This window comes from Psammomys obesus, unplaced genomic scaffold (genome assembly GCF_907164565.1).
Source record: "Psammomys obesus unplaced genomic scaffold, mPsaObe1.curated_primary_1811, whole genome shotgun sequence".
NCBI classification, from domain to species: domain Eukaryota; kingdom Metazoa; phylum Chordata; class Mammalia; order Rodentia; family Muridae; genus Psammomys; species Psammomys obesus.
The window spans coordinates 709,376-722,305 of record NW_026589137.1 but is presented as its reverse complement, the minus strand read 5'-3'; the positions used below and the strand labels follow the sequence as shown (position 1 = coordinate 722,305).

The window sequence follows — 12,930 nt, the reverse complement described above, 5'->3', positions numbered from 1 at the left end:
ATCCGTCATAGAAAATGTTAAATCTAAAAAATTCTTCACACAAACCATCCAAGAAATACCAAACAACATGAAAAGACAAAAACTACAAATAATAGGAATAGAGGAAAAAGAAGATTCCTGTCTCTAAGGCCCGGAAAATATTTTCAACACAATCATATAATAAAGTTTCCTAAACTTAAAGGAGAGGCCTATGAGCATACAAAAGGTCTATAGAACACCTATAGATTAGAATAGAAAAAAAAAATCCCCCTGCCACATAATAATCAAAACAGTAAGTATACAGAACAAAGAAAAATACTAAAATCTGCAAGGTAAAAAGGCCGAGTAACATAATGGCAAGCCCATCAGAATCACATCTGACTTCTCCACAGAGACTATGAAAGCCAATAGGTCCTGGATGGATATCATGAAGACCCTAAGAGAACACAGAGGTCAGCCTAAACTAGTATACCAAGGAAAATTTCAGTCATTATAGAAGAACACAAGATATCCAATAACAAAAACAAATTTCAACAGTATCTACTCACAAACCAGCCTTACAGAAGATAGTAGAAGGAAAAATACAACCCAAGAAAGCTAACTACTTTCAAGAAAACACAGGAAATAAATAACCTCACTACAGAAAAACTAAAAGTAGCCAAGCACGCAAACACACTACCATAGCCAACATCAAAATCAAAGGTTCTAACAGTCCCTGGTCATTAATATCTCTCAACTTCAATAGATTCAATTCTCCAATAAAAAGACACAGACTAACAGAATGGATGTATAAACAAGACCCAGCAATCTGTTGCATACAAGAAACACACCTAAGTCACAAAGATAGACATTACCTGACAGAAAAGGGCTGGAGGGCAGTTTTCAAAACAAATCGACCCAAAAAGCAAGCAAGATCTTCACCAACCCTACATCCAATAGAGGAATAATAGCCAGAATATATAAAGAACTCAAGAAATTAAACAACAACAAAACAAATAATCCAATTAAAAAAAAATGGAGTACAGAGCTAAGCAGAGAATTTTGAACAGAGGAATACTGAATGGCAGAGAAACACTCAAAGAAATGTTCAACATCCTTTTTCATCAGGGAAATACAATTCAAAGCAACTTTGAGATTCTATCTTTTTTTGCCAATATTGTATTAATTGGGGAAAACCACAATGATCTTCAGTCATATACATTTTCCTATAAAGGCCATGATTTCACTTTTCTTTATGGCTGAGCAAAATTCCATTGTGTATATGTGTCACATTTCTATTTATCTGTTGGTGGGCATTTGGGCAGCTTTTGTTTCTTAACTATCGTGAGTAGTGTGTCAACAAACATGGATCACACTTATTTCTGTGTATGTTGGCTGCATCCTTTGAGTGTATCAGGAGTGGCTAGTGAGGTCATAGATTTTATGTATCTACCTGTAGTAAATAAAAGACCCCTTCTTCCTCACATCTTTTTTTTAGTATTTCTTTTTTTCTTATTTTTTTTATTAATTACACTTTATTCATTTTGTATCCCACCATAAGCCCCTACCTCCTCCCCTCCCGATCCCACTATCTTACACATATCAGAATGGCTAAGATCAAAAACTCAAGTGACAACACATGCTAGAGAGAATGTGGAGAAAGGGGAACCCTCCTCCATTGCTGGCCTCAGTGATGCGGCCTTGGCAGGCCAAGGAGGAAAAGGATCCAGGCCAGCTATGGGCAGATGGCAGTGGAGGAGAACTCTCCCTTTCAGTGGACTAGGGGAAGTGGATAGGGGGAAGAAGAAAAGTTGTTAGGACTGGGGGGAGCTGAGTGGGGCTTCAATCGGGATATATAATGAATAAACTGGTACAACCACTTTGGAAATCAATCTTGTGCTTCCTCACAAAATTGGGAATAGCACTACCTCAAGATCCAGCTATACCACTCCTGGGCATATACCCAAAAGATGCCCCACATTTAATAAGGACATTTGCTCCACTATGTTCATAGCAGTTTTATTTGTAATACCCAGAATCTGGAAACAACCTAGATGTTCCTCAATGGAGAAATGGATTCAAAAATTGTGCTACATGTACACAATGACTACTCAGCTGTTAAAAGCAAGGAAATAATGAAATTTGCAGGCAAATGAATGGAATTAGAAGAGAGCTTACTGAGTGAGGTAACCAGAAACAGAAAGACAGGCATGGCATACACTTACTTATAAGTAAATGTTAGCTATATAATATAGGATAGCTATATAGAGACTTAAAGAAGTTAAAAACTAAATAAGCCCCTAGGCCAGATGCTTAAATCTCATTCAGAATGGCAAACAGTATAGACACTAGAAGTGATGGAAGAGTGGAAACAGGATAGGAGTTAGCTGTAGTCGTTCCCCTGAAAGAATTCACCCAACAGGTGATAGAAGCAGATGCCCATACTCAGGGCCAAAATTTCGACAGAGTTCAGAGGGTCTCATAGAAGAAGAGATGGGTGGGATTAGAGGGACATTGATGGGACAGGAACCCCACAAGGAGACCAACAAAACTGAAAGTTCTGAGCCCATTGATATACTAATAGAGAACCATGCACGGAGAGGACCGAGAGCCCCTGTCCAATTGGCAGCTCAGTCTCCACATGGCTCTCTGAGTGAGGGGAAAAGGGGCTGCCTCTATCACAAACTCAATTGACTACTCTTTGATCACTTGCCCCTTGTGATGCGGCCTTGGCAGGCCAAGGAGAAAAAGGATCCAGGCCAGCTATGGGCAGATGGCAGTGGAGGAGAACTCTCCCTTTCAGTGGACTAGGGGAAGTGGATAGGGGGAAGAAGAAAAGTTGTTAGGACTGGGGGGAGCTGAGTGGGGCTTCAATCGGGATATATAATGAATAAATTGTGAAAAAATTGAAATAAAATGAATTAAAACCCAAAAAGCATGAACCAAAAAAGAGAGAAAGAAAAGGAAAGGAAAGGAAAGGAAAGGAAAGGAAAGGAAAGGAAAGGAAAGGAAAGGAAAGAAAAGAAAAGAAAAGAAAAGAAAAGAAAAGAAAAGAAAAAAAAATGTTGAGTTTGGATGAGAGGTGTCGACTAATTTCAGACTGATGACCATGAAACACTTGCCCGACAATGGTGCTCTTGGTATGGATTAGAATCATTGATTTTTATCTTTAACAAATATTGGATAAGCATCTTCAGTTTTCTAACTCAATCCTAAGAACTGGGCCTACAATAATTCACAAAACATGGTTCTTTCTTCTTTAGAGCTAGCATTGCTTGCTTCTGTCTTAAGTTCTGCATTGAGCTTCCAGACACTAGCCAAGGAAAATGGACACAGTGGCGGTTTGCCAAGATTTTGCCCCTGAAATACTCCTGGCCAAGGTCTCCCTCTCCCTTATTGCTACCAGTCTCTACTGGGAACTTAGAAACTAAGCCTAAATCAACTATTGCTCCAATCAGCCATCCTTACTTAGAGCCATACTTAGCTCTAACGATAATAATAATTAAAAATAAAGACAAATAACTTTCACTAAGGGATTATAATATGCCAGACAGTGAGAACTCACTACAGAGGCATCTCATTTAAGCCTCACAGTTTTTATAAATGATTGCTAAGTATAATGGTTATTATGTAGGTGGGGAAAATGGGGTTTAAGAGATGATATGACTGGTCATAATTCTACCAGTTGCAAGGCAAGTATTTGAAAACTCTTGCCAAATTGATATATTGTATTCTTAACCATTATGCACTCTTGTTTCCTCATCAATAAATGTCAGGGATGGGAAGTCCCATACTGAATGTCATGTTTGGGAAGTTGAAAGGTAGCAATCAAAGCCAATGGTGTATTTGCTTCCTAAGAAAAACTGAAGAGGGAGAGTTGGGCCTGAAAGAAGTAAGAAAAAATGTTTTTTACAGGGTTGTTTTTTTTTTAATAATGAAATAAACACCAGGAAGGTGCTAATAACAAGCAATCACAGCATAGCACAGTGGCACATGCCTATAATCCCAACACTCAGGGAGGCAGAAGCAAGTAGATCTCTGTGAGTTTGAAGTGAGCCTGGCCTATGAAGTTAGTCCAGGACAGCCAAGGCTACACAGAGAAACTCTGTCTCAAAAAAAAAAAAAAAAAAAAACACATAAAAAATACTTTATCACTTTTGAACTGTTTTTAATCAAATAATGAAAACCTCATCTAAACACACATATTTGCACCACATCAGAGAGGTACATCAGGTGAATGTCTGGAAGGGACTAAAATTGGCTCAATCTTAGCATTTCAGAATCAACTAATTCCTGGATTTCCACCCTCACAATCTCTAGATGCTGTGAATGTCATTCATGATCTTCTAAGAACCCTACCCTGGGGCTGGAAAGATTATGTGGTGATTAGGAGCATGTAAAACTCTTGCAGAGAACTCACATTAGGTGGCTCACAAGAGTCTGTAACTCCAGTACCAGGGGAGCTCAACACCTCTGGCTCCTGTTGGCTCTTGCACTAATGTGCATATATCCCCCACAAATATAGGCTCCTTGGTGGTCTTTGGGGTCTGCAAGACTTAGGCATAACAGTTCTTAAGTGAATGTCTCTGCTACGCAAGTTTCTCTGTTGCTGAGACTAAAACAGGAGGAAGAGTCAAGCTGCTTCTTTCCAAATATAAGAAACAACCCATGGCCCTTGTCATGGCCATGAGGGAGCAAGGGGTGTAACTATAGGCCTGCAAAAGCTGGTGTTGCTATTTTGGGACATATATCAGAAAGTATAAGAGAATAGGCTTTCCATAGTATGCTGCAAGAAGACAACAATCCACTAATGCTAGGGACCCCCAGCCACAGAGCCTCATCCTCTGCTGATTATCTCAGTGCTGGCTTCTCGGCCCTTCAAGATTAAAGTATCAGGCAGAATTTTCACAGGCTGCATAAACCAGAGTCAGTCACGTGAAGCCTCAAACAGACCTCTCAGAAGTAAATCTGACTTACTCTCCACCAAATACCAAACCAAAAGATTTTCCCAGGGGAGAATGCCTTCTTTGTGCAGCCTGCCCAGTTTCACAAGGATGCTTGGGCAGAAACCCACCCACAAATGAAAGACAAGCTGGTAAAAGCAGATGTCCTGGCATTTACTCCTCCTCCATGAGAGCATTCTTGGATCAGAGTTACAGAAGTGTCTGGCTGAAGAATGAATGCATCTTAAAAGTTTAGGATTAAATGAAAGTAAGGGATTGTCTTATGTAAATAACATACTTTGCTGGGACCATAAGAGTGCTGCTGTGTCTGCACAGATATGAAAAATTAGAGCATGTTTGAAAGTGGGGTAAGAGGAAGCCTGTGGATTTTGAAATTCACACACCTGAAACACATTTCTAAGTGAACAATGTTCTAGCTTGGTGGTCTTCAATAATTTCTTTTAAAAAACATTTATTAAACATATTTATGTTTATTTTACATATGTGAACATTTTTCTTGCATGTATGTCTGCACCGTGTCTCTGGTACCCATGAAGGTCAGAGAAAGATATTGAATCCCCCTGGAACTGGAGTTACAGATGATTGTAAGCTTTCATGAGGTAGGTGCTGAGAATCAAACCTGATTCTCTGGAAGAGAATCTAGTGCTTTTAACCACTAAGCTGTTTCTCCATGCCTTTGAATGACTTCACTCAATCATCATAAGCAAATTTTTGAGTGGGCTATTAATACTGTGTATTGTAGATGAGGAAAGGAAGGCTCAGAGAAGTTAAGAATCTAGAGCATGGTCTTACAGCCAGTAAGTTACAGAGCAAGGATTCAAGCAAAGACCTGTGTGGTGGTTTGAATGAAAATGTCCCCTATAGACCCTTAGGGAGTGGCACTATTAGGAGATGTGGTCTTGTTGGAGTAAGTATGCCATTGTTGGAGGAAGTGTGTCACTAGGCGGGTGGGCTTTGAGGTCTCAGAAGCTTGAGGCAGGCCTAGTGGCTCACTCTCTCTTCATGCTACCTGCTGATCAAGATGTAGAACACTCATGCTCCTTCTGCAGAACAATGACTGCCTGAGTTCAGCCATGCTTCCTTCCATAGTGACAATGAACTAAACCCCTGAACTGTAAGCCAGCCTCAATTAAATGTTTTCCTTTATAAATGTTGCCATGGTCATGGTGTCTCTTTACAGCAATAGAAACTCTAAAACAAAAGTTGGTACCTCAGACTAGGGTACTGCTCTGATAGGCCTGACTATACTTTTGTTTGGAGGAATGTGAACATTGAATTTTGGATTAGAAAAGCAGCTGCATGCTCTGTGTGGCACTTAATGGGCCATCTTAGTAGGAGCATGGAAGACAGAGAGACTGAAAGGTGATTTAAACTGTGTGGGCCTGGCTCAAGAGGTTTCAGGGAAGAAGAAAATTAGTATGTTGCCTAGACACCATTCTTGTGATATCTTGGTGAAGAATGTGACTGCTTTTTGCCCTTGACTGAAGAGTCTGCCTGAGACTAAATTGAAAGGTTATGGATTACCTGCTTTGGCAGAGCCTACCATTGGCTGTGGTACATGTGTGTTAGTGGCCAGTCTTATGTAGATCTATAATGAAAAGGATCAATCTGGGCAAGGAAAAATACAAAATGTACAGTTGGAGGAGAAAGAAGGCACCAGGAAGTGTAAACAGATTAAAGAAAACCTTCTTGCTAAGTGGAATAGAGTGAGTGGTGATCTCAGAGCAAGACCCCACCCAGCTCAGCTTCCCACTTGTGAAATGGAATTAAAGAGATTCTTAGGGCTAGGCATGGTGGTGCAAATCTTTAATCCCAGTACTCAGAAGGCACACGCTGATGGATCTCAGGGTTCAAGGCAAACCTCATCTACAGATCAAGTTCTGGGACAGCCAAGTTTAAGCAGAAGGAAACCATCAAAACTAGAAAGCTGGTGAAGATGTAATTGAACAAGGGGACCATGTTCTAGCCCAAGCATGCAGCAGAACTTGACAGCTTCAGGCACATGGTTCTGGTTTTAGAGTCAAGGGTAGAAGAAAGGACTTATGGAATCTCCCACAGTGTCTAAGGAAAGCCACTGAGGCCAGGCATGTTTCAGGGATGTCCCTGCATGGAGGCCCAGAAAGGCCATTGTGTGAAGCTGTGAAGGTGAAGCCTGGATTGTCTTGGAAACCCCAAAATGTTGGAGATGCCAAAGCCATGGGACACTTGATAAGAAAAGCTGCTAACAGGGTATGTAACCAGCCCAAGACAGAGAAGTGTGTTTCAGTCAACAAAGTTGAAAGGGGTTGGAAATCTGAAGAGCACTTTGACATTAGACATAGAGATGCAGAGGTTAAAGTGTGCCCAGCTGGTTTTCAGTCTTGCTTTGGTCCAGTATTTACTTGTTTATGTTCCCTTTCCTCCATTTTAAAATGGTAATGTATATCCTCTGCCTTTGAACTTTGAAATTTTAAACAGTGCTGATACTGTGATAGATGATGGAGACTTTTGAAGTTGGACTATGATATGGCTAAAAGCCTATGGGGGCCAGAGAATAAAATGTGATTTGAATAAAAATGGCCCACAGGGAGTGTCACTATTAGGAGGTCTGGCCTCACTGGAGTATGTGTGGCTTTGTTGGAGAAAGTATGTCACTGGGGGAAAGCTTTGAGGTTTCAGATGTTCAAGCCAAGCTCAGTGTCACACTCTTCTTCCTGCTGCCTACCTACCCAGTGCCATGTCTGCCTGCATGTCACTGTGCTTCCCACTGTGATGATAATGGACTAACCTCTGAACTATAAGCCAGCAACAATTAAATGTTTCCCTTTATAAGAGTTGCCATGGTCATGCCATCTCTGCACAACAATAGCAACCCTCACTATGACAATTTGTCTATCTGACTTAGCTGTTCATGCCACACAAATTTCCACGGTATTACCTCAGTAATATTGGAGCCTGAGAACCAGATTCTACTTCTGGGAATATACAAGTCCATAGATCCACTAAAAGCTTCAAAGACATCAGTTCCTGTGACTCTAGGCAAAGTTCTGGAAATGGGAAATCTCTGTAGGAGAGAGAGAGAGAAAAGCATGGGGGTTGACATGCTAGCACATAAATATCAAAATAATGACAGCATCCTTGGAGTATATTAAATAAATACACTCACAGCAGCCAACACTCTGCATTGGCAAAGTTACATAAATAAGTGCCTATTTAAATATTGTATTATTTGATGTTTAAGATATGCCTGTGAAGTAGAATCAACTGGTAAGCAGAATCAAATCCCCCCTCCTTTGGGGAGGGGGCAGGATAGAAGAATTGTGTCTCGGGACTGAGGTCAATTTCATTGTTACCTTCAGTGATCTGCCTCTCTGGGCCTGCATGGAAGATTGCTGGTTGCTTGCTGATTTTTCAGGCTCAGGCTCCAAACAGAAGACACTCTCATGGGATATGGCCTTGACTCCCATGCTTCTCTTAGGCCTATGTAGAAAGGAGAAGTCTTGTCAAAGCAGTCCAAGGAATTAAGAACTGAAGTACAAGGTTTTTTCATGCTATAGATACCATAGAGATCTCAGAAGGAGCACAAGGATGCACAGAAAACCATCTGTGAGATGTGGAGTGAGAATAAAGAAAAATATGGACTCGTTCAACATATACACACAGATACATATATACATACACACATACATACAAACCTATATACATACATACACACATACATACATACCTATATACATACATACATACATACGTACGTACATAGTTTAGTTTATGTTAAAAAAAAATGGCTGGGTATATATCTGTCAGACTATTAGTGGTTAGTCCCTCTGAAGAAGGAACCTAAAGAAATGAGAGGGTTTTTCATTTTCTGCCTTGTGCTTTGGTTTAAATTTACTGTTTTAAAACCATGTGTGTATGCTAGTCTTTGTTATAGCTCATAATCATTATAGAAGCAATGAGGGGTATACGGAAGGACTTGGAGAGAGGAACGGGAACAAGAAAATAATGTAATTATATCATAACCTCCAATATTAAAAGAAGTAATGAAATTGTTTGTATATGTTTTACAGATAAATTCTGAGAGGGGCTTGTCATACAATTCACCCATATATCATACAGTTCAGGACCAACAATCTTCAGAAATTAAAAGGGGTTTTTAAAAAAATCTTTCACACTAAAATTTCCCTTGGGTGTTTTTGCTTTAATTTGTTTTGTCTTTTTATTTTTTAATTTTTTACATTTATTTATTTATTTATTTATTTATTTATTTATTTATTTATTTATTGTGTGTGTGTGTGTGTGTGTGTGTGTGTGTGTGTGTGAACATAGATAGGTCAGAGAACATCCTTGGGGAGTCAGTTCTCTCCTTCTACCACGTAAGTGCCTAGAATGAAACTCAGCTTGGAGGCTTAGCAACAACCACCTTTACCCACTGAACCATCTAATAGGTCCCAAGATATAGGCTTTCTTTTTCTTTGTTAATTTTTTTATTGTTGTTGTTGCTGTTATTGTTGTTGTTCTCAAGACCTTAAGGAAACATCCATCCTATTCTAGGAATCATCCTTATGCACCACTCATGCATTCCCTACCCAGAGTCAACTAAAAATGCTTTCCAATCAAGAATGGCAAGTGTGTGTCAAAATAACTTGGAGAAATGTTAGAAACAAAGGGACAGATAATGGCACAAAAGATGCTCTCGGGGACATGGGACTCTGTTTGCCAACCAGTCAACATACAGGTGTGGAAACATGACAATGCAGATTGAGAGTGATATTAAATACTCAGAAACGAAGTAGTGGAAGGAGAGAAGTCAGGAAGACAGAGCAAGCAGTAGGCTAGTGCAGCAATGCAAAGGACCCTCGCTCCCTCTATGTTGCTGCATCTCAAGCCGCCTCCAAGTGAGTTTGTTCTACTCCTTGTTACATGAACTTGTCAGCATCTCATGTTTACTGCCTGATCCCTGGCAGCCTCACTACAGGGTAAGTGCTACTCCTAAAGCCCCATCTGCTTCTCTAGTCTCCATTTAAAGATGGTTGCTTAAAGGACAGCTTCTTTTTTTTTTCTTTTTGATAGAAAACCTGTTCTTTTAAAAATTATTTATTTACTTTATTCTTTGATAATGTCATGCAATATATTCCATATTCTTTCATTTTTTTTATTTTTAATTAAATATAGGTACATATTTGCCCCTCTCCCTTCTTCTCCCTAGCCGCTCCCATGCCCTCTCCCTCTCACATTCATGGCTTTTTTCTTTAATTACTATTACTACATATATAAATAAATAAATGATAAATATTAAAAAAAATAAACCGATGAGACCATTTACTGTTGCTTATTTGCTTATGTTCTCAGGGTGGACCACTTGGGATTCAATAACCAAATAGTATTCACCCCCTTACCTCTTCAACTCCCCTATATTTTCCCACTTCTCCCTCTTCTCTGCATGGCCACCCTTTAAATCCACTGTTTCCAGTTAATTCATCCCATATACACAAGGATATGGGACCGTCCACCAGGACACAACCTACCAGAGAACACCCCTCTTCAAAACTGACACTCTCTACTAGCCACTGACTGCCAGGAGCCCCTCAGCTACAGATAGAGCCTCATAACCCCCCTCCACTATCCATGCCGGAATGGTGACCGTAAAGCCCTGTTGTTTTAAACTCTGAGTAACAGTCCTGCATGGGTTTACACAATTGGTAAGGTACAATGACTAAAAGCATAATTTGAAACCAACTGCATAATAAATACGGGGTGTTTCTGGCAGGGCAAATCCATGTTGCATGGTGAGCTTTCACTGCAGTCTTGGTTCTGAACATGGAACACATGCACTCTGCAGTCTGCATGCCACACAGTGCCAGTGAACACTGAAACACCTCTGCTCAGATTCGAGACTAGCATATGATAAGAACTGCAATGTTTTTGTTATACCTACAGTGTTTTGTTTTTTTTTTTTTTTTTTTTTTACTCTTACAGAAACATAATGGCTCAATTATAGGAAAGACAAGTATTTTCCTACTGTCATACCTCAACATGGAAATATTAAACTAGTATATCTTTGGGTTATACTATGTTAAAATGTTTAGGGTTTTTTTGTTTGTTTGTTCATTTGTTTTTGTTTTTTGTTTTTGTCTGTTGCATGAAACAGGGTTTCATGCCTGGAACTTTCTATGTAGAACAAACTGGCCTCAAACATGTGAAGATCACCCTGCCTCTGGCTCTTGTGTGCTGGCATTGCAGGCTTATGCCACCACAACCAGCTGGCTGTAAGCTTTATGACTGACTGTTTAGATGGATTAAAAACCCTGAACTCTCTTCCTAAGTGATATTCTTGAAGGTTTTTGTCCTAGTACATTAAGCAAGGGACAAAGCCTGTGATCTTCAGGCTCTTAAGTTATACTCTATTTAATTTATGCTCTTTGCAAAAATATTTCTCTCTCCTTGCCCTTTTTTTGTCTCTCTCAACATTTCTTAGTGTGGCAAATACAGCAGAGTTAATGGACCATTTTGGAGGGAGAAGTTAAACTTTTTGTAGAAATGACCATTACCATGCAGAAACAATGCAAGGTAAAGCAGACAGCTCCTCATTACCCCACCCCTCTGGTGTTAGACAGCCTGGTTATAGTCTTGCTTTGAACTCTGAGACAATGTTCTACAATGGCATTACTTGTAACGTATGAAATAAACCCTTTTATCCAACACCCTTCCCCTTGGCAAGGCTATCTGAAAGTATTCATGGTAGTTATACTCACTAAAGAACCGTATACCTATTTCATGCCACAGGAAGTGTTTGGGGGAATATTGCTGGAATCGCAGCATGGCAGAAACTCAGAGGGTGGCTAGGAGCACTAATGAACTCTGTGCCACCTTTAGATATCTGCAGTTTAATGTCATGAGAAATGGCCTAAAGGGTGTGCCATAGAAAGATTTGATTGATCCAGGGACAGCTGCAGGTACAGGATATCCCAATGAAAGAGAAATGTGAAGTTTAAATTGAAACACCACATGTAAGAATGTGAATGGGTGTGATTGAGTGGCTGCCAAAGAATCCTCCCCATAGCCCTTTGACCACCCAGTGTCCTGAGGAGGATGAAAAATGGATTGAGCTTGCTAGTTTGTGTGTGTGCTTTTACAGTAACAAAAGGTTTTATGCTTAAGCTCTTTTATGCTAAACTGCTCAGCATCCTGAGATTTTATTCCTTACTATAAGATCTGGATCCCATTGACCAGATCTGCAACGTAAGGGTAAGGCAAGCAAACTAGGCCAAAAGACCGAACCCGTGCATGACTTGAGTCATCCCAACTTTATGAAATGGACCACAAAGTCCTCATGAAGAGTAAGCCTGGAGTCTGACTGTTCTACCTGCTTGTGCTTGTTTTGGATCCAGCTGGATCCCCAGCCCTTGACGCCATCTGGACTTACTTGTTCTCTGTTTCTGTTTCCAGAACTGGCTTCAGAGAAGACACATTAACAGTGCTGGTAGAAAATCCTGGATTTAGAAGTTTCCCTTCTGGAACATCTTCTGTCTCTTTCTTCTTCTTCTTGCCAAAAAATAGCTTAAAGGCTTTAAACTTAGATTTCTTCCTTCCTGGAAGTGAGAAATGGATGTGAGGCCCTGTAGTGGAAGAGGTTAAGGGAGGGGAGACACAGCCCTATGGCAGGGAGAGAACTGTGATCCCAGGTGTCTTGCGGGTTTTGCCTCTGTTACTCATAGCCCTATTCATTTTTTTGTGGCACCCTTGGAAACTCAGTAAGCATCAAGTGGTGTTGGCACACACCTGTAATTCTAACACTCAGAGAGGTAGAGGCAGGCAGATCTCTGTGAGTTAGATGCCAGCCTGGTCTACAGAGTGAGTTCTAGGATAGCCAGGGCTACAAAGTGAAACCCTGTCTGGAAAAAAAGAAGAAATAAAGATAAGAAAAAGAAAAAAGAAAGAAAGGAAAGAAAGAGAAAGAGAAGGAGAGAGAGAGAGAAAGAAAAGAAAGAAAGAAAGAAAGAAAGAAAGAAAGAAAGAAAGAAAGAAA

At 40.1% G+C, this 12,930-nt stretch overlaps 1 protein-coding gene across 1 annotated transcript in view; it reads right to left on the bottom strand.

Annotated features, from left to right (window-relative positions):
* The window catches only part of Kiaa1210 (KIAA1210 ortholog), a 54,629-nt gene that overhangs the window by 32,664 nt on the left and 9,035 nt on the right, over nucleotides 1–12,930 (bottom strand). Inside the window, exons 2-3 of the mRNA XM_055604953.1 lie at nucleotides 12,328–12,493; nucleotides 8,255–8,381 (exon numbers count right to left, since the gene is read on the bottom strand). Coding sequence (XP_055460928.1) covers nucleotides 8,255–8,381; nucleotides 12,328–12,493 — 293 coding nt within the window. The remainder of the gene's footprint in view (nucleotides 1–8,254; nucleotides 8,382–12,327; nucleotides 12,494–12,930) is intronic.